Source organism: Vombatus ursinus, unplaced genomic scaffold, assembly GCF_900497805.2.
Source record: "Vombatus ursinus unplaced genomic scaffold, bare-nosed wombat genome assembly UNPS02001419.1, whole genome shotgun sequence".
Taxonomy (NCBI): Eukaryota; Metazoa; Chordata; class Mammalia; order Diprotodontia; family Vombatidae; genus Vombatus; species Vombatus ursinus.
In genome coordinates, this window is record NW_020941197.1 from 2,860,195 (window position 1) to 2,886,967 (window position 26,773).

The window sequence follows — 26,773 nt, forward strand, 5'->3', positions numbered from 1 at the left end:
TTTCAATTATTGTCATACTTATCAAACAAGAAAATATATATGATTGTACAAGATTTTTTTGGAAAACAAAATCTAAAAATAAACTAGATTGAAATCTCATGTTGGAACCAATATATTCCTCTAGGTATGGAGATGGTGATACCCCTACATGCAGTGTACTTTTGCACATTTGTGGCTATATTGGGTCTACTAAGTACCATTCCCAATGGTTGCAATTACCTTGGTAAAGAAGGGTGAAAGTACTACTGAGATCTTTTAAAAGAAAACAAATAAACAAAAGAGGGCAAAAATGACTGTCATCTAGTAAGATGACAAATATGCAGTTCTGAAATGTTATTTCATTACTCTAAAGGAAACAGACCTAGAAAGCACTTAAAATCAGAAACCTATCTTTGTGTGGACAATTTAAGAAAACAAGCCAGGCCCATCATCTCACCAGAGGGAAAGTTTATGTTATCAGGACAAAGTAAAAGAATTTGGCTAGTGTAAAATTTTCAGTGCTACCTATTCCCAACTTTTCAAGTGAAAACAATTTTCCAGAATTATTTAGCACCTTTCCACTTTAATATTCATTACATCTTATAGAGGAAACTTTAGTTATATGTCTAAGTTGGGCATTTTAATCTTCTGTTTTTGTTCCCAACTAGACATATTATTCATATTAGGTCTTTGTAACAAACTTTTTGTAATTTAAAAAGTCCTGGGGGCTGGTGGATGAAATGGAGAAAAAGGGCATCTATTTAGAGTGAATTTGGGTGAGAGTAGAAGTGTGTTTTCTCCAGGTCATAGTGTAGGGTGATACAACATGTGTTAATTCTTTGTAGCTTCCATTATAAGGAATACAATTTGTTGACTTTGTCCATAGATTCTGAGGTGACATATCATTTGTGGGGTCTGCAGTCTTAAACCTATTTATTCTATTAAAAATGAAATATGATCTAATGAAGAATTATTAGTATACTTACCACATGAAGAATTTTGTTTTCTGTTTCATATACTGTGCAGTCCTGGGGGAAAAGAAACAAACATCAAGTTAAAAAGATCTTACATCACTTAAAATTTTTGTGGTGTCTCATGGCATTTCAGTTGGAAAGAATCTTAAAAAACTGTAACTCAAAAAGTGTGCTGAAAGATTCTGTGTAACCATTTGCCCTCTAAATATTAACACCTCCAAAAATTTGCCAGTGACAAGTACATTTTGTGGTCAAACCCCATCTAGAATATTGTATACAGTTCTGGGTATATTTTTCAGGGAAGATCTATGTGAATCACATTTTTAAAAGAGCATGAATAAGCTGAGTAACATTCAGAGAAGGACAATTAAGACAGTGAAGGACATCATGATCAAACCACGTGGGGGATCAGGCTAAGGAAGTAGGAGGAGGGAGGATGTTTAACCCTGAGTAGAGAAGACTCATGTTGGGATGTGATAGCTATCCTCAATTGTTTGTGGTTGTCATGTAAAAGAGGGATTATATTTACTCAGTCCAATGCAGGAAGCAGAATTAGGAGAACTGGGTGATGGGAATTGTAATCAAGTGTAATGTGAGGAAAAGTTTCTTAGCAATTAGAGCAGTGCAATAATGGAGCAGACTGCCATAAGAGGTAGGTAGAGTTCTTTAAGGAGAGTTTATGTGACCACTTGTGGTGCATACTGTAGCAAAGATTCTTGCTCAGTTGGCTATTCGGTTCATCCCAACTCTGATTGGTCAAGTAAATAGGGACCATTAATACAGTGACAAAGCATAGGCAGTGCTTAGCATAATGCCTGGCACATAATAAGCACTGAATAAATGTTTATTGAATTGAACTGAATATTCAGTAACACTCTTTTTTCAGGGACGACTGTAAATAACCTACACTCAACGGAAGAGTTGTGAAACTACAATTAACTGAAAAATGATGCTGAGCTATCTGGCACAAAGTTGACCCAATAATAGTTTGTGGTATAAAGGAATGAAATATCCAAGTACTTTGGGTCCTCGGAGAGTCATTCATGTTTTAATTCAGATACTATTTACCTTATTTTACACCAACCTTCTACCCCTATGACTTGGTTACGTTGCCCCAGGAGATTAAGTGCACCAAGCCAGGTGGTGAGAGCAGGTGGATATGAAGGAAGATGCATCTAAAGCTACCACCAAGGAACATGATTTGAGTAACTTGAGTGTCAGAGTAATTTTTTAAGGTGTAGGGGGAATAATAAAAGCCTGATGACTTTAATCCATGATATGATGTTGCAATTATAAATTTTATTTTAAGTTGAGCTTTAAGTTGAAATGCCAAAATTAAAATGACTCTCGTACTTAGGAATGACATTTTCTGATATTCTTGAAACAGTATTCTTAGTAGGGATTGGGCCTATAGTTTCATTTATGTTGACAGTTCTCAGACAGGCAAACATCCTCCATTTATATAAGCTGGTACTTTTCCTACGTCTTAAGAATCTTATAGAATTGGCTTGCCCGGGGTCACTCAGTTAGTGTGGGTCAGAGATAGGGCTTAATATAGGTCCTAGCTTCAAAGCCAACTCTCTATCCACTTTACATATTGCTTATTTATTACTAACAGTCTATCAAAAATGTTTCTAACAAATGAGTTCAAGAGATTTGTTGCATTCTTAAGTGTAATTTTATTATACAGGTCATTTTCCCCAAAACTATAATTTTATAAGGAATTTTAGTAGGAAAATGGAATTATTATAAAGAAATTTAGTTTAAAGAAAGCTTTTTACATGTATAATAATGCTGTGTAAAGAGAGGTACACCTTTATCATTCAGAGATGTCTTTTAACACAATTCAAACTTAAACATTCTATTGAATTTATAACTAGAAACACCCTGGAATTATCCCTGAAAAAATATATCTTGAGTAACTCAAGCAGGCCTTTACACTCCATGGAAACATTCATTTTAATACCCTGATATAATCTTTAGTGATGCGACCTTGCATGTTAGATAGAAATGGCCTTAGAGTCAGGAACACCTGGATTCAAGTTCTGCCTTAGAATGACAGATACTGACTGTGTGATCTTAGGCAAATCCCTTAATCTCTCAGTGTATCAGGAAACTCTCTAAGACTATGTTGTAGGAAGGTGCTAATCACCATTAGCATTGATAGAAGTTTCCTATACAAATGAAATTATGGGGCCATCTCTATCATCTTTGGAAAAATTCAGCTCGCTTCCCTGAAAAAGAAACCAACTTTGTAACAAAATGAAAGAGTTAAGCAAAAACACCCTTCACTGGGACTTCATCTGACAATGTATGCCACATCTTGCATTAGTATCTACCTCTGCCCCAAAGAAGACAGCATATTTCATTACATGATCTCTGGAACCATTGTTAGCATTTCAATTACTAAAAGTTCAGCTTCCTTTTAGTAATCTTTTTATTTACACTTATGCAGTCATTGTTGACAACCCTTTTCTGTTTTATGGTAAAAACAATTCTTCCAAAACTTCTACTAGCTTCACTTTAATGCTGTGAATGTCATTCCTTGAACCAATTGTTGCAAGCTTCTAATTAGGTAATCTTTCCTCCATAAGTAATTTTATTTTAGTGATCTTTTGTCTTTTCTTTCCGCAATTCATCTGTTACACAACTGTCAAAACATGGATCTTGACCATTCTTTCCTTGCCCAAACACACACACATACAGACACACATACACAAATGCATACATGTACAAACACACCTGCACACACCCACACTCAACTTCAATGGATTAGTATTCCTTCTAGGATTTTATACAGAATCTTTAGCTTAGCTTTTAAGGTGCTTGATAATTTAGCTTCAACTTTTCTTTGTAATATTACCTCACACCATTTCTCTTACACCTCTTCAACTCCAGCCAAACTTGACTATAAGCTGTTCTCTATAGCAAACCATTCTCTATGCTTGTGCATGAGTGATCCCCCATGTCAGCTGCTTTCTCTCTTTTATCCCATGGAACCCTAAGCTAAATGATTCTCAAGCTACGTTTGCTCACAGTATACTATTCCTTGCCATAAGGAATCATAGCATACCAAATAGTTAAATTGGCAGCATGAGAACCACGAGAGTCAGGAGACTCACTAGTGTACAATTTCCCTTCAATAAGAACAGCCATTATGTTGAGTTCTTCATGAGTTCAAGTCCTGACCAGTTTTGAGGTTAATGAATGTGTTTAATGACACATATATGTAATAGATATTTGTTTATTTTGTCAATATTATACTTACCATACTATGTATGCTGGCTAAGTAAAAGGTATATTAAAATTATTTATAAACTTTTTTTATCTGCAGTTCCAAACTCCAAAGCATAACTAGATAAGCTCATGGCACATTGTTCAGCTATTTCTTTTAAGACACAACTCAGTTGTTTCCTCCAGAGGGCCTTTCTGATCTTCACATCTTCATAAAATTTTCTTTATATTGAAATTCCTTTGTTTATTTTCATACATGTACAACATGTTCATGTACATGTTCATGTACAACACAGGTATTGGAGGGATTTTTCACACATTAAGGAGATCACAGATGTATTTGAATATTTGAGTATTCTAAGCATACGTTGTTTTCCCATCTTCCACTCAGCAGAATGTAAGCTCCTTGAGGGAAAGGACAGTTTTAATTTTTGGCTTTTATCTTCCCAGTACCTACTGTAATGCTTTATATTGAATAGGTATTGAATTATTGCATTGGATTGAATATTTCTATACATTTCCATTATTTGTGGATGAGTTATGTGCCCATTTCTTTTTAGCTGAACAAAATCATAATTCTTAAAAGGTAAGGCATTGCTAATAAAATAACCAGCAGTAAAGAATTATTTTCCATTACTGTATTCTAAAGACTGAAAAGTCTTTCTTTGCCTATTCTTTTTTCTCCATAATTTTCCATGAAATTCTTTTCCAAACCATGCAATACATTTCCAAGTCACAGAATTAGTTAGAAAGCAGATTATGTATAGAAGTTTTTTCTTTTAAGAACTTTTTTCTTTTTCAGCAAAGTATTCAGAGAAACTGCCACCCACTGCCTACCTACTCCCACACAAGATCATAATCAGTCATCCTCGCTGTGAAACAATGCCATTATTACTTTGCTCACCAGAATAGAGAAAAAATTTTCTTCCTACAATGTTAACACTCTGTATTCCTTATTTTTCAATGCATGGATTTTATGTAAGCTTGGTGCATATCATTCAGTGTAAGTAAAATTTCTTAAGAATATGTGCATAGAGTCAAAACTTCAGTAAATAGGTTGATAACAGCAGAAAAAGCAAACTGTGCCTTTTGTATTGTAAAGGATAGTATTTATCTCTGGGGTGTTAGATACTGCTATGTCTCATGTAACTATAATTCTAAATTCAGCTTCAGAATATTTATTTTAAGTTGTTAACAAGAACAGCCTTTTAAAAGAAAATAAACATAATAAAATAATTTTACCAAGAATGTGTATTTCAAAGTGATCATTGTAGAGTTTAAAATGATTAAATTCTAGAAATTTTACAGAGTTTTGATCATCTTAAAGGTCTTCTTTTCAATGGTCCACAACGCTTGCTATTATAAGTTTCTTATTACAGTGCCCTCGCTTGTATTAAATCCCACAATCACAAATGGGCAAGATCAGAGTTCTGAGTTCTTGGTGTCCAATTTTGTGTTTATTTGTTATTTAACAAGAGAGAAGATAGAATATTCCAGAGCAGATAAAAAGCCACGCTCAATATTTCCCCAAGCATCAAATTACTTGTAGCAGATAATTAGAAAGAAGAGTAAATCAAGCTTCATTTTGGTTTTGAGGACAAAATGATTTATTCACAAATTCACATATACATCTACAGAATTCTTTTCATTATTAGTTAAAACTGTATCTTATACATAAATTATATATGTACACACATACACACATAAATAATTCTATACTTTATTTTCTCCTAGAAAAGGGAAAAAACTTTACTGTTTTGGGCAAAAGAATGGAAAAAAATTGACCCTCTAACCATTCATCATTAGTCCCTTTACCTCCTATCTTTGGTTCCTACAGCCACATGACATATGATACTGGTTGGTGACATCTGACAAAATCACTAACCCAAATCACATCCTATTACAATGCATAGCTTAATGCTCTAGAGGAAAATATTGCAGGCAATCTACTAGGTACAAAGAAAAGGAATCATTCAACAAAAATTCCAGATGTTGCTTATTCCCAGTTTAGCAGCCAGAAGCTTCCCTGTGAGTCACCAGTGAAGAGCAAATTCTAGCCTATTATTACACCCACAGTCTCACATCATAATGACAAACCAAACCTCCCCATATGCCAATATCAGGAAAATGACCAAAAGAGAAGGTTCAATAGTACATTGCATAGGTGCTCAGGGCAGAAAGTATTCTGGCAACTGCTTTCAAGGCCCTGAACTAAATTTAGATGCATCAAATATGGCTGACTATTTGTCCTGAAGGACATAGGTAAATGATTAAGGTGAATAAACATGGTACTCCACTTATTAGTAACACTGAGGCATGACTATTCGGTTCTCACTTCACCATTATTTTGAGGCCCTTGGGATACTAATCAGATGCATTTTCACCTAATACTTCACAGGCATCTGGTACAACTGTCACCCTTTTGACAGTCTCAAGTGCTCACAAACCTGTAGGTATTTTTCCTTCCTTTTGGCATCTGCTATGGCAAGAGAAAATTTTTTGTAGAAATAAAAGTATAAGTAACTTATGTAGGACTTCATCAAGTTATATTTGTTAAGTGGGACTATAACTAGGAAAAGGGAAAGAAAAGACCTTGACCAGGTTCAAAGAATCATAGAATTGGAAAGTATCTCTGAGGCTATATCGTCAACCAACCCTCGTTTTACAGATGAAGCAACTATGTCTCAAAAAGGCAATGTAACTTGCCAAATTAGTGTGAACTAGGACTAGGACCATGCCTCCTCAAGGGTTTGCTCTATTAAGATTGTCCTCTTTTTTTTTTTATCTCCAGTACCCCCAAATGGTAACTTGTGTAGAGTAGATGTTTAATAAACATTTGATGAATAAAAATGAAACTAATCTACACCTACCTTACTGTACATCCTCATATAATTCAAACAAAAGCAATGAGAGGACTATCAGTGCCTTTTGGGGTGGGGATAATCACCTTTAAATCTTTGTATTCTCAGTACCAAGGACAGTGCCATGCACCTGGATGTTCAATAAACACTGATTAATTGACCACTTAGTGCAGAACTCTGAGTGAGGTTTTAGTGGGGGGCATGACTTTCTCATTCAGTAGGAAACTCCACTTAGATATAGTGCATTAAGGATAATTAGAAGAACTCTGGGTCAATTAGGTCAGTGGTTCTCAAACTTTTTGGTCTGAGGACCCTTTTACATTCATAAAAAATTATTGAGCGTGACAATAAGCTTTTGTTAATCTGGTTTTATCTATTAATAATTGCCACGTTAGAAATTAAAACTTAGTATCATTATGAAAGTGGTTTTGACTTCATGGACCCCCTGAAAGGGTCTTGGCAACTCCCATTGGTCCCTATTTTGAGAACTGCTGAATTATGTATTAGAATATTTTGTTGTACTATTGCTTTTGAAAGCAAATCCACATCCTTACTGTAACAACATTTCTTTATTTTCCCTTATACCTCCATCCTTTATTCTATAGTATATGGAAACTCACTATACTCTCTCCTATTTCTTAAGGAAACTTCTCTATTAATTAGCTTTGTGATGTTGTGCTGCTCATTTAACTTCTCTGAACTTTTCTCCAACTATGATGAGAGAGGACACAATCAGACAATGGTAATCAATCAACTACTTTATCTATCAATAGCTATTAAGTGCCTACAGTGTGCAGGCCTCTGCTAGGTACTAGGTACAAAGAATGAAATAATCCATATTCACAATGAGTTTACAGTCTAATGCATGGATTCTTAATTAGAAGTCCATAAGCTCCCAACAAATCTATGGATAGATTTCAGTGAGTCCATGAAATTAGATGAGAAGGGGAGAATGGAAAGGAGTAATCATTTATATAGCACCTACTATGTTCCAGGCACTTCGCTAAGTGCTTTTTACAAATATCTCTTGTGATCCTCACAATAACCCTGGCAAATAGTTGATATTATTATCCCTATTTTACAGTTGAAAAAATGGGGCAAACAGAGATTAAGTGACATGCCCAAAGTCACACAGTAAGTGTCTGAGGCCAGATTTAATTTACTTCTTCCTGACTCCAAACCCAGTGCTCTATCTGTAGCAGCACTAGCTGCCATGGGGAAAATCATGTCTTTATTTCAGTATAATTGCTTTCCAATGTAATCTTTTATATTTTATACACATTGCCTGGTATAGTAAGCACATAATAAATGCTTGTTGACATGATTTATTTTATGCACTTAAAAAGCATTTTTTCCCTGAGTTGTCAGGCTTCACCTGACATGGACCCCAAATGAATGCCATGGCCCCAAAAGGTTAAGAATTCTAATTCTGAAAGAAGGTTTCAATTTAGCATAGTTGTCCTAACTCACCTTTGTTAAGGAGATCTTCTCTACAGAGTTATTTTTGGTACTTAGAGAACTGGAATGATTTGCTTTTACTCAAATCGATAACTTGCTGAAGACAACAATGTTTTAGGTGCAAAATGCCACATGCATTTACCAAAAGCTTCATAAACTTTTTCCATCAAAGTACCTTTCCACAAACAAAACTGTGAAGTGGAAATCTTTAAAAAATTAATGTTAAAATGTATAGCTATATCAAATTATTAATGATACACTTTTTGGATGCTAGTTTCAGTAAATTCCAAAGTTTGATCCTCTTTTATTTTTCCAATGAACATCCAAGTTCAAGGGTCTAATCTTTTATATGAAATGAAAACCTGGAACATCACTAATGCTTTTTAGTAATGTCAGCAGCAGGTAGAGAGGAGAAAATTTAGATTTCAGGGCCTCAAAGGCAAAGCAGTAAGCATCTGGTCATATCACACCTGTGAAGCATTAATTAAGCATGAACTATTTAAAAGTATATTGGTTTTAATAGATTGGACAATGCCATTCTGAAGGAATGAGTTAATTACCATATAAGTGCAAGGAAGAATAGGAAGGAGCTTTCAACACAAACAAAGCAAGAAGTTCAGACTGATTTGTCTTGGGAGGCTGCTCTGGTACTCCCTGCTGCCTTACTCTTTCACTGAACTGATCCACATATTTGCTCTTGGTGAAGTAAAAATAATAAATAGCATTTATAGAGTACTTTAATGTTTACAAAATTTGTTATAGGCATGATCTCACGTGAGCCTCACAACACTCTATTCAAAATATAGCAATCATTAGTTCTCCTATTTTACAAAAAATGAAGTGGAGGTTCATTGAGATTTAGGGACATGCCAATGACCACATAACTAATGTGGGTGAGAGCCAGGATTTGAATCAACATCATCTTGTCTTCCTTCAGCACTTTTCCACTAGGCTACACAGAGTCCTTGTTTTGGGAGGAAAATAAAGGGAGCACAATTGGTCAGACTCAGTCAACTGTTTTATGTCTGACTCTTTGTACTGGAATCTTATGCTTTTTCTGATGAGTGTGGTTGATCTAGAAACTTTGGCCTCTGACAGATTGAAAGATGAGTACAGTAATCTGTCAACTGTGTAGGGTTCTGAGGTCAGTACTCAGATTGACCAACTCATGCTGCAAAGAGATATCAAGAGAAGAGGAAAATATTGGGATTTTTCCATTTAAATCTGCTTATTGTCCAGGTAGAACAGAGTTGATATCAGGGGATCTGTGAACTTGGATGGGAAAAAAATAAACACATTTTTATTTTCCATTAACCTCCAACTAAAATTTAGAATTTCCTTAAATTATGAATTAAATAAAATATTATTCTGAGAAAGGGGCCCATAGACTTCATCAGACTGCCAAAGAAGTTCATGAAACAAAAGAAAAAGTTAAGAAGTCTCAAGGTAGAAGGTACATGCAGCTGATTGCCACTTTACATTTTAGTCATCTTTAACAATGATTTGCATCACCATTAGTGAGTCAAATGAAAATTTCAACAGAACTATCTCAGTATTTACAATTAAACTGGCAGATATGTTCTTATGTAGAAAAGTTGTTTTATTGTGCTTAATATTGAAAGCAAGAGTCTACTACAGTTTGTCCAAAATATGAAGGCTCTTAATTACTTTGCAATGATACTTCACAGAAATATGAGTTTGAAGTTTTTCAGCTATGTGATTAAGAGAAGACTAGGAACTCCCTGCCTCATGTCTTCTACTGAATTTGAAATTCCATGGTTTTCTCACTGACTAAATACCAACAAGTAGACCAACACATAAAGCTTAAGGAGCTATTAACTACCTTGAGTACTTTGTATTGATTTTTTAGTTTTCAATTACACAGGAAACTTGGATTACATTTGTTTTCATTCCTTACAGAGAAAATAAAAACTTCTGGGGCTATAATTTGTGAAATAGAGATTGCCTTATTTTAGACACTAATATTTACATACTTTTAGATTTTATTTTTATTCTGAATTCACAAACACCAAACAAAACAAGCATTTCCATATACACACAATAGAACACAACAATAGAACACAATAAAACACAGTAGAAAGAGGATTATACATGACATGGTGAGTCACTATTGTGTGCACATTATTTTTTTTTCTTTTAAAATATTAAATAAATTCAACATATAACTGTCAAAGTTTTCCTGCTCATCTGTGATTCTTTTTGGCCTTCCTTCTGCTATCTTCTGTGCATTTAAAAATTAGTTCAATCATCCTTTTTTATTTCTTTTCTTTTGGGATAGACTATGCCCAGTCCCTCTCCTAACCACATCCCAATAAAAAAAACCCTTGTGACATACATTATTACATATTCAAGAAAGACAAATTCCCACATTGGCAATGTGTGAATCTTGATTCCATCACCTCTGTCTCAGGAGGTGGGTAACATGCTTCATCATCAGTCCTTTGGAATCATAGCTGATCATTGCACTGATCACAGTTCTTAAATCTTTCAAAGTAGTTTTTCTTTATAATGTTGTTGTTACTGAATATATTGTTCTTCAGCTTCTGCTCACTTCACTCTGCTTTCAGTTCATACAAGTATTCTCAGGTTTTTCTGATATGCTCCCTTTTGCCATTTCTTATGTTGCAATAATATTCCATTACATTCATATATCATAATTTGTTCAGCCATTTCCAACTGATGGTCATCCCCTTAGTTTCGAGAGAGTCGCTATAATGAAAAAGAGCTACCATAAATATTTTGCAAATATGGGTCCTTTTTCTCTTTGTTTGATTTCTTTAGGGTACAGCCCTTTAGGTGGTATCTCTGGGTCAAAAATTATGCACAGTTTGTGACTTTTGGGGTAAAGTTCCCAATTGCTTTTTGGAATAGCTGGAGCAATCCAAAGTTTCATAAAGAGTGCATTAACGTGACTTTTTTTCAAAGAACTTTCAACAGTTGTCATTTCCATTTTTGGTCATATTTGTTGAGCCGATAGGGTTAATACAGAATGACAGAGATGCATTAATTTGCATTTCTCTGATTGTTAGTGATTTGGAGCACTTTTTATCATATACTTGCAGATAGACTGGATTCCTTCCTTATAAAACTGCTCATTCACATCCTTTGACCCTTTATCTATTGAAAAATCGGCCCTATTCATATAAATTTGTATCTGCTCATTATATATCTTAGATATAAGATTTTATTAGAGAAACTTGCAGCAAAACTTTTTTCTCAGTTAATGGTTTCCCTTCCAATTTTAACTGCATTGGCTTCAGTTTTGTACAAATCTTTAAAAAATTTACATAATCAAAATTGTTCATTTTTATCTTCTATGATTTTTTATGATATCCTGTGCTTCTTGAAGTGTAGTTTAAATGTGTGCTTTTGAAAAAATTAATCTCTGTTTTCTTAGCCTAGATATTTGGAACATAAGAACTTACTTATTGCTCTATAATCTGTAATCTTCTCCTTTGGCCAAAATTATAACTGAATTTAACTGTATAGCTTATATAACAATGATTGGTAATTGAGGAGACAATATGGATTTCATACAGATAAATTCTTTGGATTTCAGATATAGAGTGAAGATTCTTAGCTTTCACATGGTCAGAGTTTCCTACTCTAAAGACTTCTAATAAATCTACTTGGACTGAATAATAGGATCATAGATTTAGAACTGGAAGAGACCTTTGACTTCCCCAAGGTCAAATAAACAAAGAGAGGCAGAGCCAGAATTGAACCCGTAGTCTTTAAGAGCCAGCAAAGAGCCATTGCTCTTTATACCATGGAAATTCTAAGTCTATGAAAGGAAGGTGAATTGGAAAGTATGCTTGCCTTGTAAACACAGTCAACTGTAGGGTTAATGCAGGACTTATTTATTTGTTTTTCCACCAAGTAAACCACAAATTAAATAAAATAAATTTAAAAAAAGAATTAACCTCAAGACTGACCTCATAGCTGGCAAAAAGTAACACAGTAGGGCAAATGAGGAATAAATTTCTAGGTTAACCAGAAAGTTCTTGGGCCTGTGTGTCTTTCTATTTAGAATGCAGTCTCTTGGTCAAAAGCAACCATCTCATTTTAATAACTCAGCAAAATATTTCATCATTTAATGAGACAGTAGTTAATAGTATATCTTCCAATAAATTCAAAACTTGGAAAGGAAATTATGCTACTTTAAGTTGAAGTCAGCACCCAAAAAAGAATCATAGCTTTAGAAACATACTTATGGGCCATTTACTTTGACCTGTTGCCTTCATAGTAGTTAACCCAGACCATCTATTTCTCCTATTTCTCTCACCTGTTTCTCCTTTCAAAAATATGCATTCAGGAAAATAATTCCTTTGGTCTCTACTTTCAGAGTCAGCAAGCTGTCATTGTTATTTTTCAACTGCTATTTTTAAAATCTTTCTTCCTGCAGTTGAGGTTCATTGCCGCTTTTGTGGCAAAGTGAGTTGATGTCGGTCTGGACTTAGCATCAGGAAGATCTGGATTCAAATTCTGTCTCAGATGCTCATAAACTGTGTGACCCTGGACAAGTCACTTAATCTCTGTTTCTTCAACTATAAAATGGGGACAACAACAGTGTCTACTTCATAAGGTTCTTGTGAAGACTAATTATGATAAGTTATATAAAGTACTCTGCAAACCTTAAAGAGTTATATACATGAGATGTTATCATTTTATTTTGATTAAATAGAAGTAGAGTTGTTATTTCTCAATCTCTTTACTCTATTTCAGCAATGTTTTTTTCCCCTTTTAAGTCACCAGTTTGTTTCATTCTATGCTTACCCTACTTGTGTCTATCAGGCCAATTCCTTTAATAAAGACTGGACTTGACATTTACTTATTTGAGCCTCAATTTCTTCATTTGCAAAATGAGAAGGTTGTTCTTGATAACTAAAGAAACTTTTAGGCCTAAATCTCATGCTACAATGATCTCTAAGGCCCCTTACAACTAGAACATTTGAGCTTCTTAGTGTCTTTTCTTATACATTGCACTGCTTAGTTGGTCTCTTTGGCATCCTCAGGTTTCTTGCATTTTCCCTATGGTTCAAAGCCCCCAAAATTGGCATTCAAACTCAAACAAAGGTCTATGTTATGCAGTGTCTAGTAGAAAGATTAGTGTCATGCTTCCTACATACTTAATGTCTTATCCCAAGAACTCAGTGGCTTTTTTTTTCATAGCACCACACCAAAATTCATACTTTATTTGTGGTCTAATATCAAGTTTGGCTAGTTTCTTCCTATGCTTGGGCAGATTTTCATTCCGCAGATATTTTTCCTTTGGATTCACCAATATGACACAGCCCACATTTGACCCTTCAATTCAATACCATCTCTTCAAATTTTTCTTGTTCTTCTTGTATTAGTGTCTACAGGACCTACACAACTGGACCTTTGACTGGACTTCCTAAGCTTATTGTTTGGTCTTATATGATGATACTTGCTCTCTGTATTATTACCCATGAAACTGAATTGAGTTAATTCTGGCTTCAAAAGAAGGCAGAAGGCCAAAATTTCCTGTGAGCTAATATCACCTTAACATCTTCTTATTCGGTTGGACCTTCATTTTAATTTACAGTTTTGTATTCTGAAGATTGGTGACTCTTTATCTCTTAGCCCTTGCTCTGATACTGACTATTCACGCTGAAAAATCTCTACTGTTTGTTAATTTGAATAATTCTTCCTCTATTGGTTTTGACCTTGGATGTCGTGTTTATTATCCAATTTAGCCTTGCCTAATTATACTAGTTTCAGTTACAACATTGGACATCAGCCTCAGTAGTTGTCAGTCCATGTTCTTCCTCCTGTCTTTATTTAACTATATTGAATTTTGTCCAAATCCTGTTTTTGTTCATGACTGTTCAAAGACAATATTATATAGGACCTGACTCTGAACCCCAATTCTGTGAAACTGCATTCATTTTACCCCTACATACTGACAATGAGCTGTAGATTATTAAAGATGCTGAAAATGGTCATCAGTCTTGTTTTTTCATGCAAGGGCAAGGCATGGAAAGAATATTGGATTTGCAGTCAGAGTATCTATGTTTGGAAACCATCTCTGTTCAACTGTCTGATCTTAGGCAAATTATTAGTTTCTCTGGGTCTCAGTTCTGACATATGTAAAATGTAAAGGAGGGGTACAACTAGATGATTTCTAAGGTTCCTTCCAGCTCTAAATCTATGCTTGATAATATATTAATTTCTGGTGAACCATAACTAATAAAAATTTCAATTTTATATTCACTGCCTTAAGGGTGTACTGCCAGAGTTTTAAATGCTTCTTTGTTTTATATCTATGGTTTGTTTTCAAATCTTCCTTGAATTTTAGGCATTCCAGGTAATCCAAAATTGGACTTGGGATGAAACTGGGGTATTTAGGACCAAAACTGGGACAAACTAGATATAATACCGTGCATTATAAGAATCTTATTATTAAATATACACATTGATAGTGCTAAGAAAGACAATTGTGTTTCTTACTAATTAATTTCTATTTAGTTAGTTCCCTTTAATTTAGATTCTTTAGAAACCAATGCTTTAATCAAAATCATATCATAGTGATATTGAACCTCCCTATAAAACACAAGAATTATAAGTTGGGAGCCATGAACTGAAGTTTTAGGGCTCTAGTCTTTGAATGAAACCCATACAATTCAGGAAGGTCTCTGAAATAGAGACAACCTCATTGAGGAACTCTAAATATGAGAGTGAATGAATTTGTATATTTATTTGAATTAAAAAGACTTAAGATACAGACATTCTTCATCACAATGGCACAACCATTATTCTAAAGCAAGTTCTTAATTTTGGGTTTACAAACTGTTTTTTTAATTGATAACTATCTTTCAATGTAATTGCCTTCCTTTAGAATTCTATGTATCTTATTTTATACGTTTTAAAACATTGCTTTAAGGAGGGGTCTGTAAACTTCACTAGACTGTCAAAGTGATTCATGACACAAAAAATACTCACTAATAACTTCTTTCTAGAGTTAGACAGAAATAGAAAAAGCATTGATATTAACAAAAAAAAATCTAGCACAGTGGTCCTTAACCTTCAATCCATGACCATTTTCTCCTTCTTCAATATTCTGGTAACTGGATTTCAATATGATTATTTTCCTTTGTTGTCCTAAATATTTTATATTATATATTTAAAAACATCATCTTGTGAAGGGGGAGGGGATAATCCATAGCTTCACCAGACTGCCAGAGCAATTTATGACACACCTGAAGGTTAAGAACCCTTTTAGAGATTCCCCCTTTATTAACTCACTTTGTGAATGCTAGCTTTGTGCTAACAAGCCTGATTACTATTTACAATAAAATATTATTAATAACAATGAGGGTCCCTGACATTTATATAATAGTTTAAGGTTTACAAAGTGGGTACTAAGAAGTACATGTAGATGCTACAGATATTACTATCTCCATTTTTTATATGTCTTGCCTATGGTCATCCAGCACATGGTTATAATAAGAATCCAGATCTCTCTTGTCTATAAGTCCAACACACTTGTCAGGAGGGTCACATTTTGTGATTATAGTGAAAAAAAAAAACCTCTGGTGGAGAAACTATAGTGAAATTAATGCAGATGTAGATTGTAGCAAATCAGTATTTTTAGCATTAGGAAATCCAGAATTAATATTTGATCCTTTTGGCTTCTGTAACACTGCACTGGCTCTCAGGTAAACACTTCATTAGGGAGCTGGTGTCCTTCTTATGAATGTGGATACCAAATAAATTTGTTTTTACAAAGATGTCTTTAAAAAAAGATAAATTACCTCAGAAATCCTCCTAAAATCCTCTTGAGGTTTTAGTAAAACCAGCTCCATGGCACCAGAAATACAGTCAGTTAAAGAATGTGAAACAGTGATTTAGGCACATTTATTAAGATAGTCAATGTTGGGACTCTAGCTGTATTTCTTTTACCACATTTTCCTCTTAAGCAAAAGCTCTATTTACTTCAGTAAGGCACCTGTTGTTGTTCAGTTTTTCATTCATGTCTGACTCTTCATGACTCCATGGACCATAGTTTGCCTCTATCTTCTCATTAGCATTCTATCTGTAATTTCCAGAATCCCTTTGTCCATATCCATAATGGCCTTGCATGTTCATATTCCTTGTCAAAATATTTTAACAATTTTCCCTTTGAGAATCAGAATAACTCTGCAGAATAACTTAGTTGGAATAGGCACCATTATGCTCATTTTACAGATGTGGAAACTGAGAAACAAAATGTTAGGAAACTATTTGGAGTTTATGTGCTCATAGATCTAGGAGGGACATTAGAGGTCATCTTATCTCCCATTTTAGAGGTGAAGAAACAGACTCAGTGAGTTATCCAAGTTTACAGTCACAGAGATAGTAAGTGTCACAGGTGAGATCTGAACATAGATTTTCTGACTCTGAAGCCTGTGATCTTTCCATTGCACCAAGATGTTTTCCTTGGTATCCATCCAAGGAAAGGAATATAAAAATAAGCCAAAATGAAATAAAAAAACCTCACCTCAGTATCAAAACCCTGGTATACTATAAAATACATTGGGCCCAATAAAGTATTTACTGAGCGTGAAGAAAACCACACTTTTTAAAAGGCACAAGTCAGATGCATCATGGTATAGCCTAAAGAAAACTAAACTTTGAGACAAGATTGACCTGGGCCCAACATCCACTTTGGACACTTACTAGTTTCGTGATCATGGGCAGGTTTGTTTTTTGTTTTTTGTTTTTTTTTGTTCTGAGCCTTAGGTTCCTTACTTCTAAAATGGCAGAATAGAACCTATTATTTCCATGTCAGAGATATTATATGGATCAAATAAAAAGAGAAATGAACAAACTTTACCATGATTATTATATGGACAATGAACAAACCTTATAGCAAGTTGTGCCTCAAAAGTCGACAGAGTTGGCTCATTAGCCAGATGTTACCATGCTTTTTGACTAAGAAAATGATTACTGCTGTTGTTTGGTCATTTCAGTTGTGTCCAAATCTTTGTGACCCCATTTGGGAATTTTCTTGGCAAAGACAATGGAATGGCTTGCCATTTCCTTCTCCAGCTCATTTTACAGATGAGGAACTGAGGCAAACAGAGTTAAGTGACTTGTGCAGGGTCGCACAGTGTCTGGGGCTGGATTTGAACTCAGGAAGATGAGTCTTCCTGACTTTAGACCCCGTGCCATCTAGCTGCTCCTGTGATTATATAGACTTTAACATGGGTGATGATCTAGAGCAAGCAAGGTCACAGCTACAGGCAGATGGGAACCATTTTTTAACATTCTGAGAGCTTAAATAAATATTTGTATTGGGGAAGGACTCTATGTGAATATCATTGCTGGCAGTGTGTACACTGGGGCTTTTGACTTTGACATCATCTAGCATTCTACTTAAGATAAATCAATACTTATTCATAAATTGTTAAAGTAAAAATGGACGTTTGAGATCAAGTGAATGGTAGTGCTGTGCAATAGAGAGAATGTTGGACTTTGAGTCAGGGAAACTTAGGTTTAAAGGCCCCCTCCCTCTTACATACTTGATGGGTAACCCTTGGCAAGTCATTTATACTTTCTGAGCTAAGTTTCATCATCTATAAAGTGGGGATAATTCTTTCCTCAATTGTATAGGGTTGCTATAATCAAAAGAGTCAATATATTTAAAGCATTTTCTGAATCTTAAAGTGGAAGGAAGCAAAAAATTATTTATTAAGTTCCTGTTATCTGTTAGGCAATATGTTAAGAACAGTGGGCAGCTAGGTGTTGCAGCGGATAGAGCACTGGCCCTGGAGTCAGGAGGATCTGAGTTCAAATCTGGCCTCAGACAACAGACTAGCTGTGTGGCCCTGGGCAAGTCACTTAATCTTGTTTGCCTCAGTTCCTCACCTGTAAAATGAACTGCAGAAGGAAATAGCAAAACACTTCAGAATCTTTGACAAGAAAACCCCAAATGGGGTCATGAAGGACAAGACTGAAAAATAACTGAACAAAAACAAGCACTTTACAAATATTACCTCATTTGATCCTCACAAAATCCTGGGAGATCAGTGTTATTACTATCCCCATTTCAACTTGAGGAAATTGAAGTGGATAGAGGTTAAGTGACTAGCCTAGGGTTAAACAGCCAGTAATTTTCTGAAATTGGATTTGAACTAAGGTCTTCCTGGCTCTAGGCTCAGCGTTCTATCTATTGTACCACTTAGCTGCCTCTAGGGGCTATTGTTATCTACCAGGAATTTTAAAGCAGGGATTTATGAATTTTTAAAAAATGATAACTGTATTTCAACATATTTTCCTATGTATTTTACTTTTTGCATTTAAGATCATTATTCTGAGAAGGGGTTTATTGGTTTCTTCAAATTACCCAATTACTGAACTCTGTCCCAGACCGACATCCTTATTTTACAGAGTTGAGATTCAGAGGCCTTGTCAAGGTCATACAACTAGCTATAACAAAGCTGGAACAGAAACCTAGGTCGCTTGACTCCTAATCTATTGTTCTTTCTACCACACAGTGATATCCATACCTAGCAACTCGGCTTTAACTTCTTAATTTTTAATCCATAAAATGGAGCTATAATGAACTGTACTATCTACCTCAACAAGTTGCTGTGAGCTGGCTGTGAATTCCTTCAAATTTGACTTTTAAATGGGTACTAATGAGGTACTACCAACTGAATATAGTCTAAAAGTATGCCAATTAAAAAAAAAAACAAAAAGATTCACTCATAACAATTATTATCCCAATACAAAGGCAGCTCTTTAACTACAGGACTTCTCATACTGTGAGTCTCTAAAAAAGGAGCAAAGAGGGCTGTGGAAACAGCAGTTGTGCAGACCTAGCTATTGACCACTATCACTGACATTATCACAGTGTTAAACTTTACTTTCCTGTAAATCTTACCCCCCAAAAAACTTGTTTTCAGGAGAGGGGCTGGTCTTGGATTATATTTCTTCTCCAGGTTGTTCCCTCTATATTGAAAAAGGAACTTCTTATCACCAAATCTCCTCCAGGTTTTACTCAGTGAGGGCCTCTTTTTAGAAGTATTCTTTATGAACTTAAATGTTCCCAAGTGGAGTCACCACCAAAAGTTTAAAGTAACACAGAGTATAATGTTAATGCCCCATGAAACCTGCAATACCAATCCATAAGAAAATGGTCTGGAAAGGGCACAGATATAATGTCAATATTTCCAGTATTGTTGTTTATTTGTGTCCAATTCTTCATGACTACTTTTGGAGTTTTCTTGGTAAAGATGCTGGAGTGTTTTTCCATTTCCTTCTCCAGCTCAGTTTACATATGAGAAAACTGAGTCAAACAGGGTTAAGTGAATTGCCAAGGGTCACACAGCTAATAAGTATCTGAGGCTGGATTTGAACTTTGGTCTTCCTGACTTCAGGCCCAGAACTCCATCCCATTGCACTATCTAGCTGCCTGACTTACTAGGTGCTTCCTATATTTGAAGTACTATGCTAAGTGCTGGGAATGTAAGTACAAACAAACAAGACAGTCCTAACCCTCAAGAAGCTTACATTCTAAAGGGGGAGATAGCTACTAAGAGGGAGATGTATAAAGTATATAAGATAGAGGAAACAAAAAGCTCTTTCAGAATAGCATATTAAGACCATCGCTCAGAATTATGAGCAGATGCTTTCAGAAAAATCTTGAAAGATTCACATGAACTGATGCAAAATGGAGTGAGTAGAACCAGGAGAATATTATATACAGTAACAGCAATATTTTACAAAGGTCAACTCTGAATGACTTAGTTATTCTCAGCTATACAATGATCTAAGGCAGTTCTGAAGAAGCAAGGAAAAATGCTACCCACCCCCAGAGAAAGAACTGATGGAGTATGAATACAGATCAAAGTATCTTTAAAAAAAAACCTTTTTCTTGTTTTTTTTGTTGTTTGCATTTTCCTTAACATGACTAACATGGAAATATGTTTTACATGACTGCCCATGTATAACCTACATCAAATTACTTGCTTTCTCAATGGGGAGGGGTAGGGAGGGAGAGAATTTGGAACTCAACATTTTAAAAAATATTAAAATTGTTTTTATACATAATTGGAAAAATATAAAAGATAAAATGTCAAAAAAGGGGACTATCATCAGATGGAGCCAAAATGGTTGAGTAGCAAGAAGTACAGTTGAGCTCCCACGTCCCCTACCCCAACTCCTCCAAACAGATCTACAAAGCATACCAGATAAAATCTTGGTTAAAAAAAAGTCAGAGTGAATCTTTTTTTTTTTCTAGCCCAAGTCAGTATAGGAAGACAGAGAGATCAGTGGACACTTGGGATAAGGTCTATCTAGCTGGGAATAGCTGTGTGAAACATTCTAGAAGACTGAGCAGCTATGCATCATGGCATGGAGATGTCCCAAATCCATCATGGAGTGGCCTCAATTTTTGTAAGGCCCAGATATAAGCACAAAATGGCAGCTCTCTTGCTCACTACCCAGTTCCAGGCCATAGATTTAGGGCTGAATGAGGAAGGAATCTGTACCTAGGAGATAGCTTCAAGGGTGAAGAGCAGTCTCAGGTTCTAGGATGTTTACTGAAAAAGGAGCAAGAAGTAAGTCTAGGAACTGCTTCCAGGATGGGAAGCTGGATATGTGTGTGTTTGGGGGGGGGGGCGGATGGGAATCTGTACTCTAGCTTCCAGAGCAGTCTGAACTCTGCAGTGGAATAATCAGGAAGGAATCCCAGACCAATGGGGAGCCTAAGATTCTTCATTCTGTACTAATAGAGATTTCTGATTGGCTGATAGTAACAGAGATTAGTACCAATCTACTGGAATTCCAAATGAGGCATGCAACTCAGGCCTGTACCAAGGCTAGGGACTTGAAGAAGCAGACCAGGTGAGCAGAAATCAGATTTTGCCTTGGATCAGACAACTTCAGGGGCAAGGATAGCTTACAGTTCCCCAGTCTGAGCAGGCTCTGAGATTCTGGAATAATTTAACATTCAATACCTCAACAAAGCATCAGCAGGACCCAGGCTTTGCACTCCCTCTGGAAGTACATAGAGCTTGGCCTTAACACAAAGTCTGAATTCAGGAAGTAGACTGGAAAAATGAACATACACCTACAAATAATCTCACTATAAAGAGGCTTAAGACAAACCCAGAAGAGAATGATTCCAAAACATCTACAAAGTCAAAGAAAAACATAGCTAAGGCACAAGTTCAGGTAGAATTGTTGACAAAATGGAGGAAGAATTTAAAACAGCTAATTTTTAAAAAATATAAATGAAATGAGAGGGTTAGAGGAAAAATGGAAAAGCAATAGGAGTTATGGAAGAATTTTGGAAAGAGAATTAAGAACATGACATTAGAGGTACAAAACTTTTCACAAAAAAAAAACATTTCTGAAAATTGGAATGGAATAAAGAGAAACAATGACTCCGTGGGACAACAAAAAATAATACAACAAAGTCATAAGACTTAAAAAAAATGTGAGGTTTCTCAAAGCAAAAACAAAAGACCTAGAAAACAGATTGAAGGGAGTTAACTTAAGAATCACTGGACTACCTGTCCATCAAAAAAAGGGCTTAGACATTATATTTCAAGAAACCATAAAAGAAAAATCCCCAGATGTCTCAGAACCACAGGGCAAAGTGGAAGCAGAATCTCTCGGTTACCTCCTGAAAGAAATCTGAAAATGAAATCTCCCAGGAACATTATTGCCCAAATCCAGAGTTTTCAGGTCAAAGAAAAAAATACTTTAAGCGGCCAGGAAGAATGAGTTCACAAATTCTTCAAAGAGTAGTCATGGTCAGGATCACGCTTTTTTTTTTAGCATCCATAATTATAAAGAAGGAGCAAGAATATAATACAATATAGTATAATAAAATATAATATGATATATGATGTGATATAATATAATAGAACATAATATAACAATATAACATAATATAACATAATGTAATATAACATAACATAACATAACATAATATAATATAATAAATATTCCTGAAAGCAAAAATATAGGCTTACAACCAAAAATAACTTACCACCCTCCCCCAATTGGATATAATCCTACAGAGGAAAAATAGAACTTTAAAAAAATAGACTTCCAAGAATTCCTGATGAAAGACAAAAACTGCATAGAAACTTTATGTTTGAAGTGCAAACATGAGTCAAAAAAGACATAAAGAAGGTAAACATGAGTGAATCTTCATAAAGGACTAAACAGGGACAAACTGTTTATATTCTAATATAAGTGGATGCTACATTTATCCCCTCAGAACCTATTATCATAGAGAGAGTCTAATTAGATGGAGGATTTGGGAGTGGTTCTGCTATATTTTGATGATCTTAAAAGAGGAATAAAAATTAGGGGAAAAGGAATAAACTGGGCAGGGAGAATGGGAGAAGAATGGGGAATATTACCTAACGTATTCAAGGTGTGAAGGGATGGAGGGAATAAGTAAGTCTTGAACCTTGCTCTCATCAGGATTGGTCAAAGGAGGGAAATCTACACAACACAAGCACACACAAAGTTAGGTACACAGATTCATTTTAGTGAATAGAGAAATGAGGAAAAGGGGAGAAGAAAGAGAGGATGATAAGCAGTGTTGTAGATTAATGGAATTATTAGTCCTAAATAAAACAAACTCTAAGGATGTACAAACATTCATTGCAGCACCTTTAGAAGTGGCAAAGAATTGGAAACAGAAGGGTTGCCCATCAATAGAATGGTTGAATAAGTTATGATATATAAATTTGACAGAATGCTATTATGTTACAAGAAATTAGGAAGGGAATACTTGGGCAAACTGATGCAGGATAAAGAGAGAACCAGGAAAACAATGTACATAATGGCAACAATATTGTAATGACCATCAACTTAGAAAGACTTTAGAACTTTAATCAGTTCAGTGATTCTAGAGGATTCATGATGAAACATGGTACCCACTTCTTGATAGAGAGGTAAAGGACTCAGAGTGCAGACTGAAACATATACACATATACATGTATATATATACATACACATACCCAAATTCAATATATATATAGATAAAACACACATATATGTTTCAGTATACACTGATCTTTACATGCATATATACACATATACATACATACATACATACATATATATGCATATACATACATGTACACACATATATTTAGATATGGCCAATTCAAGAATTTGTTTTGCTTGAATATAAATTTATATTTCAGGGGTTTTGTGTTTCTTTCAATTGGGAGGGAGGTATTGGTAGGAAAAAGAAATATAATTTTAAAAAGAATATGTAAAACTCAAGCAAGTGCTAAATCTAAGTCTACTGGAAAAACTGTATACAGGGTTTATAGTCTGCATTACAAAGTTATGAGGGCGAGGTAGGGACTGGGCTTTATTCTTCCTTCTCTACTCATGGAGCAGCTAGCATATCTCTGAGGACAAAGTTGATTTTCAACAAAGTGCTTTTAATTCATTGCTATTTCGTGAAAGGCTCATAGGTAGAAATGAAAAGAAGAGCAGTTTGTATTCCAGTAGAGTATCAGCTTCTTGAAGGCCAAGCCCTGTTTCTTTTCTGTCTGATACCGAGGGCCTACAACAATATCTTGCACACTATGGTAGGCACTTTGTAAATCCTTGTTGAATCGAATTTTATCTGTGCTTGCTGAGGAATAAGTATTTTGCCAAAATTATCTTCCTTCTTAAAAGCAATCTAATGTATTTTTTGCAAAAACAACTAATATGAAGATATTTAAAGACTTTGGGAACAACTTCCAGCTGGCTATAAAAAAGTTAGTGTTGCAGACTTTGTTCTGACTACCAATAATTGCAATCAGAAAAGTGTTTTGGGGTGTGCAGAAATAGAAGGACGAAGTTTAGTATGAGTACAATTTGGAGAGTACTATTTTAGTTGGGTTTGGAGAAATAATTTCTATTGCAGAGAATAACTTGATAATTCAAAACTTCATTTAATCTTTTCATGAGGTGTCAGAAGTCTCACAGATTTGTTATAGGTTTTGCTGGGTTATTCCATCTTTGGAAGGTAATTCTACTGAAGAAAACCAATTCAGAACTAATTGAGTGCAAAGAGAAATCATCTTGATGAGGCCATTATTTCAGAGCAAGTTTCTCTCTGCCTCCTTCTGTCTTCCCTCTGTTCAGGCCCTCTCCATATTTCTCAAATTCTCTTTCTGTAAGCATGCACTGTTTTGTACTCATTTGTTATCTGGTCACAGTTTGAGCCTCCTTTTTTGCATTTAAGATGGAAAGCATAAAAAAAACAGCTTAGAGAGAATAATTTGAGGATGAGCTGATACACTCTTAGGGAAATCATCAGGACGATTATTTCAACACTGACAAGAAATGTGTGGGTATAAATCTCTCTGCTTTCCCTGCTGACAGTGCTTTAAATGAGACTTTAGTTTTTGAGAAAGAATCTCTTGGTTGAGATTTCTTTTACTTAATTCATAATTGAAATGTCTCCTAAAGGACTTTTTTGGGGGTTGTATGGGTGAACATTAGGAGAAGTATTGCAATTTTTTCTGAAGAACCTACAAATACTATTCACTTACATCAAAACTGAAACCAACATTTTGACATTTGGTCCTGAGAAATTCTCCTTAAGGTGTCTTATGACCCTTTCAGCTGTCTTATGCTGCCACCCACTATTTGCAAAGGAAAAGAAAAGCCATTCATGATGGTGTATTTTTAGATATTGACCACCTTACCTTGTTGCAAAGGGAATAAAAGTAATTAAATCTGAGTGAAACATAATTTGAAACAGAACAGATTTTGAAGCATTACCATCACCATAAATGTTCAGATGAGATTTCTTGAAAGCCTGGTAATGAATGCATGCCCTAGATTGTTTTAAAAAAAGAAATCTACACCTTGCTTATATAAATTGGCCTCATTTACTGGCAACTTAAGCAAAATTTTTGCCCTCAGACATTCCCATACAATTCCCAGTGACGGCAGTGGGTGCTGTGTATAAGTTATCTGATAGCTCAATTAGGCTATTAAATGACACAGTTTGACTAATCTGGTATTCATTTGTGTGGTATCTTTCCAATAGCATTGAAAATTCAATATAATCTATAATGTTTTGGTTCTCATGAAGACTTCTTGACTCAATCTATATGCTAAATAATTTTAAATACCAACCTTTTCCTTAATTAGCTTGAAAAAATTGATTCACAAGACAATGTAAGTATATTCTTGTCAGTAATTTAGTTCAATTTAATTCAATTCAACAAGTTTATTGGGAAAATAAGTTTATTGTGGAAGGGCTAGACATTGTGTTAGTTACCGAGAAGGTACTAAGATAAAGAAAAAACAACTCCTGCCCTCAAGGAGCTTACAAGTTTTTGTGGTGATAAGACCTGTGTAGTATAGATACAAATAACTACAATAAAAATTGAAAATGGGAAGTGCATGAGTGACATGCAAAGTCTATGGAAAATTTAGTGGAGGGAGAGATAACTTCTGGCTGGGAGGTAGAGGGTAGTTTCATATATATATATAATAACATCTTAGCTGGGTCTTCAGAAATGACTAGTATTTTAAAAGAGGCTACAGGGATATGGGGGACATTTCAATTCTAGAGAATGGCATGGATAAAAGCATGGAAGTCAAGAATAGGTGAGTAAGGACTATTGTGCAGAAGATTATTTAGACTTCTTGTCTCCAGAAGTAAAAGCCAGGAACAAAGAAAAGATGCCACATGGAAATAGATTTCAGCTCATTATAAGAACCAAGTTCCTAACTAATTGTAAGATAACTGAAAATAGAATAATAGCCTCAGAAATTCCCCATCAATTTAAGAGTTCAAGTAGAGGCTGAAAGAGCACTTATAGGGTGGCAGGGGGAGAGACTCATCTATTCAGGAGACAGCTGGATAAGATAATCATTCAACCTCTTTCCAAGTTTAGTGTTCTATGATCCTAAGTTTAGGGGGTGATGGATGGTCTAGTTTGGCTGGAAAGCAGATTAAATGAAATGAAACATGCTTTGATTAAGCTGGGAAGGAGGATGAGAATCAGATTTTGATTGGCCATGAATACAAGGAATTTGAACTAATTTTTGTTGCATGGTTCCTCAGATATAGGAAGCTCTTAATGGGTATTTGTTGAGTTTAATGGAATTGAATTAGAAGACAACAGGGAGAAGCGCTTATCTGCATAGAACTCTCTTCCAATATTCTGTTCCCTCTGCCACAGACAGAAAGATGAAGAACCCTTAAGAATCAAGCTCCCACTGACTCCATTTCTTTGTCAGTAAAATGAA

At 35.1% G+C, this 26,773-nt stretch overlaps 1 protein-coding gene across 4 annotated transcripts in view; it reads right to left on the minus strand.

Moving 5' to 3' along the window:
* The window catches only part of CNKSR2 (connector enhancer of kinase suppressor of Ras 2), a 334,822-nt gene that overhangs the window by 192,069 nt on the left and 115,980 nt on the right, over positions 1-26,773 (minus strand). For all 4 annotated transcript variants that reach the window (XM_027868521.1, XM_027868512.1, XM_027868505.1 and 1 more), the window contains exon 5: positions 966-1,007. In XM_027868521.1, the coding sequence (XP_027724322.1) occupies positions 966-1,007 (42 nt within the window). The remainder of the gene's footprint in view (positions 1-965; positions 1,008-26,773) is intronic.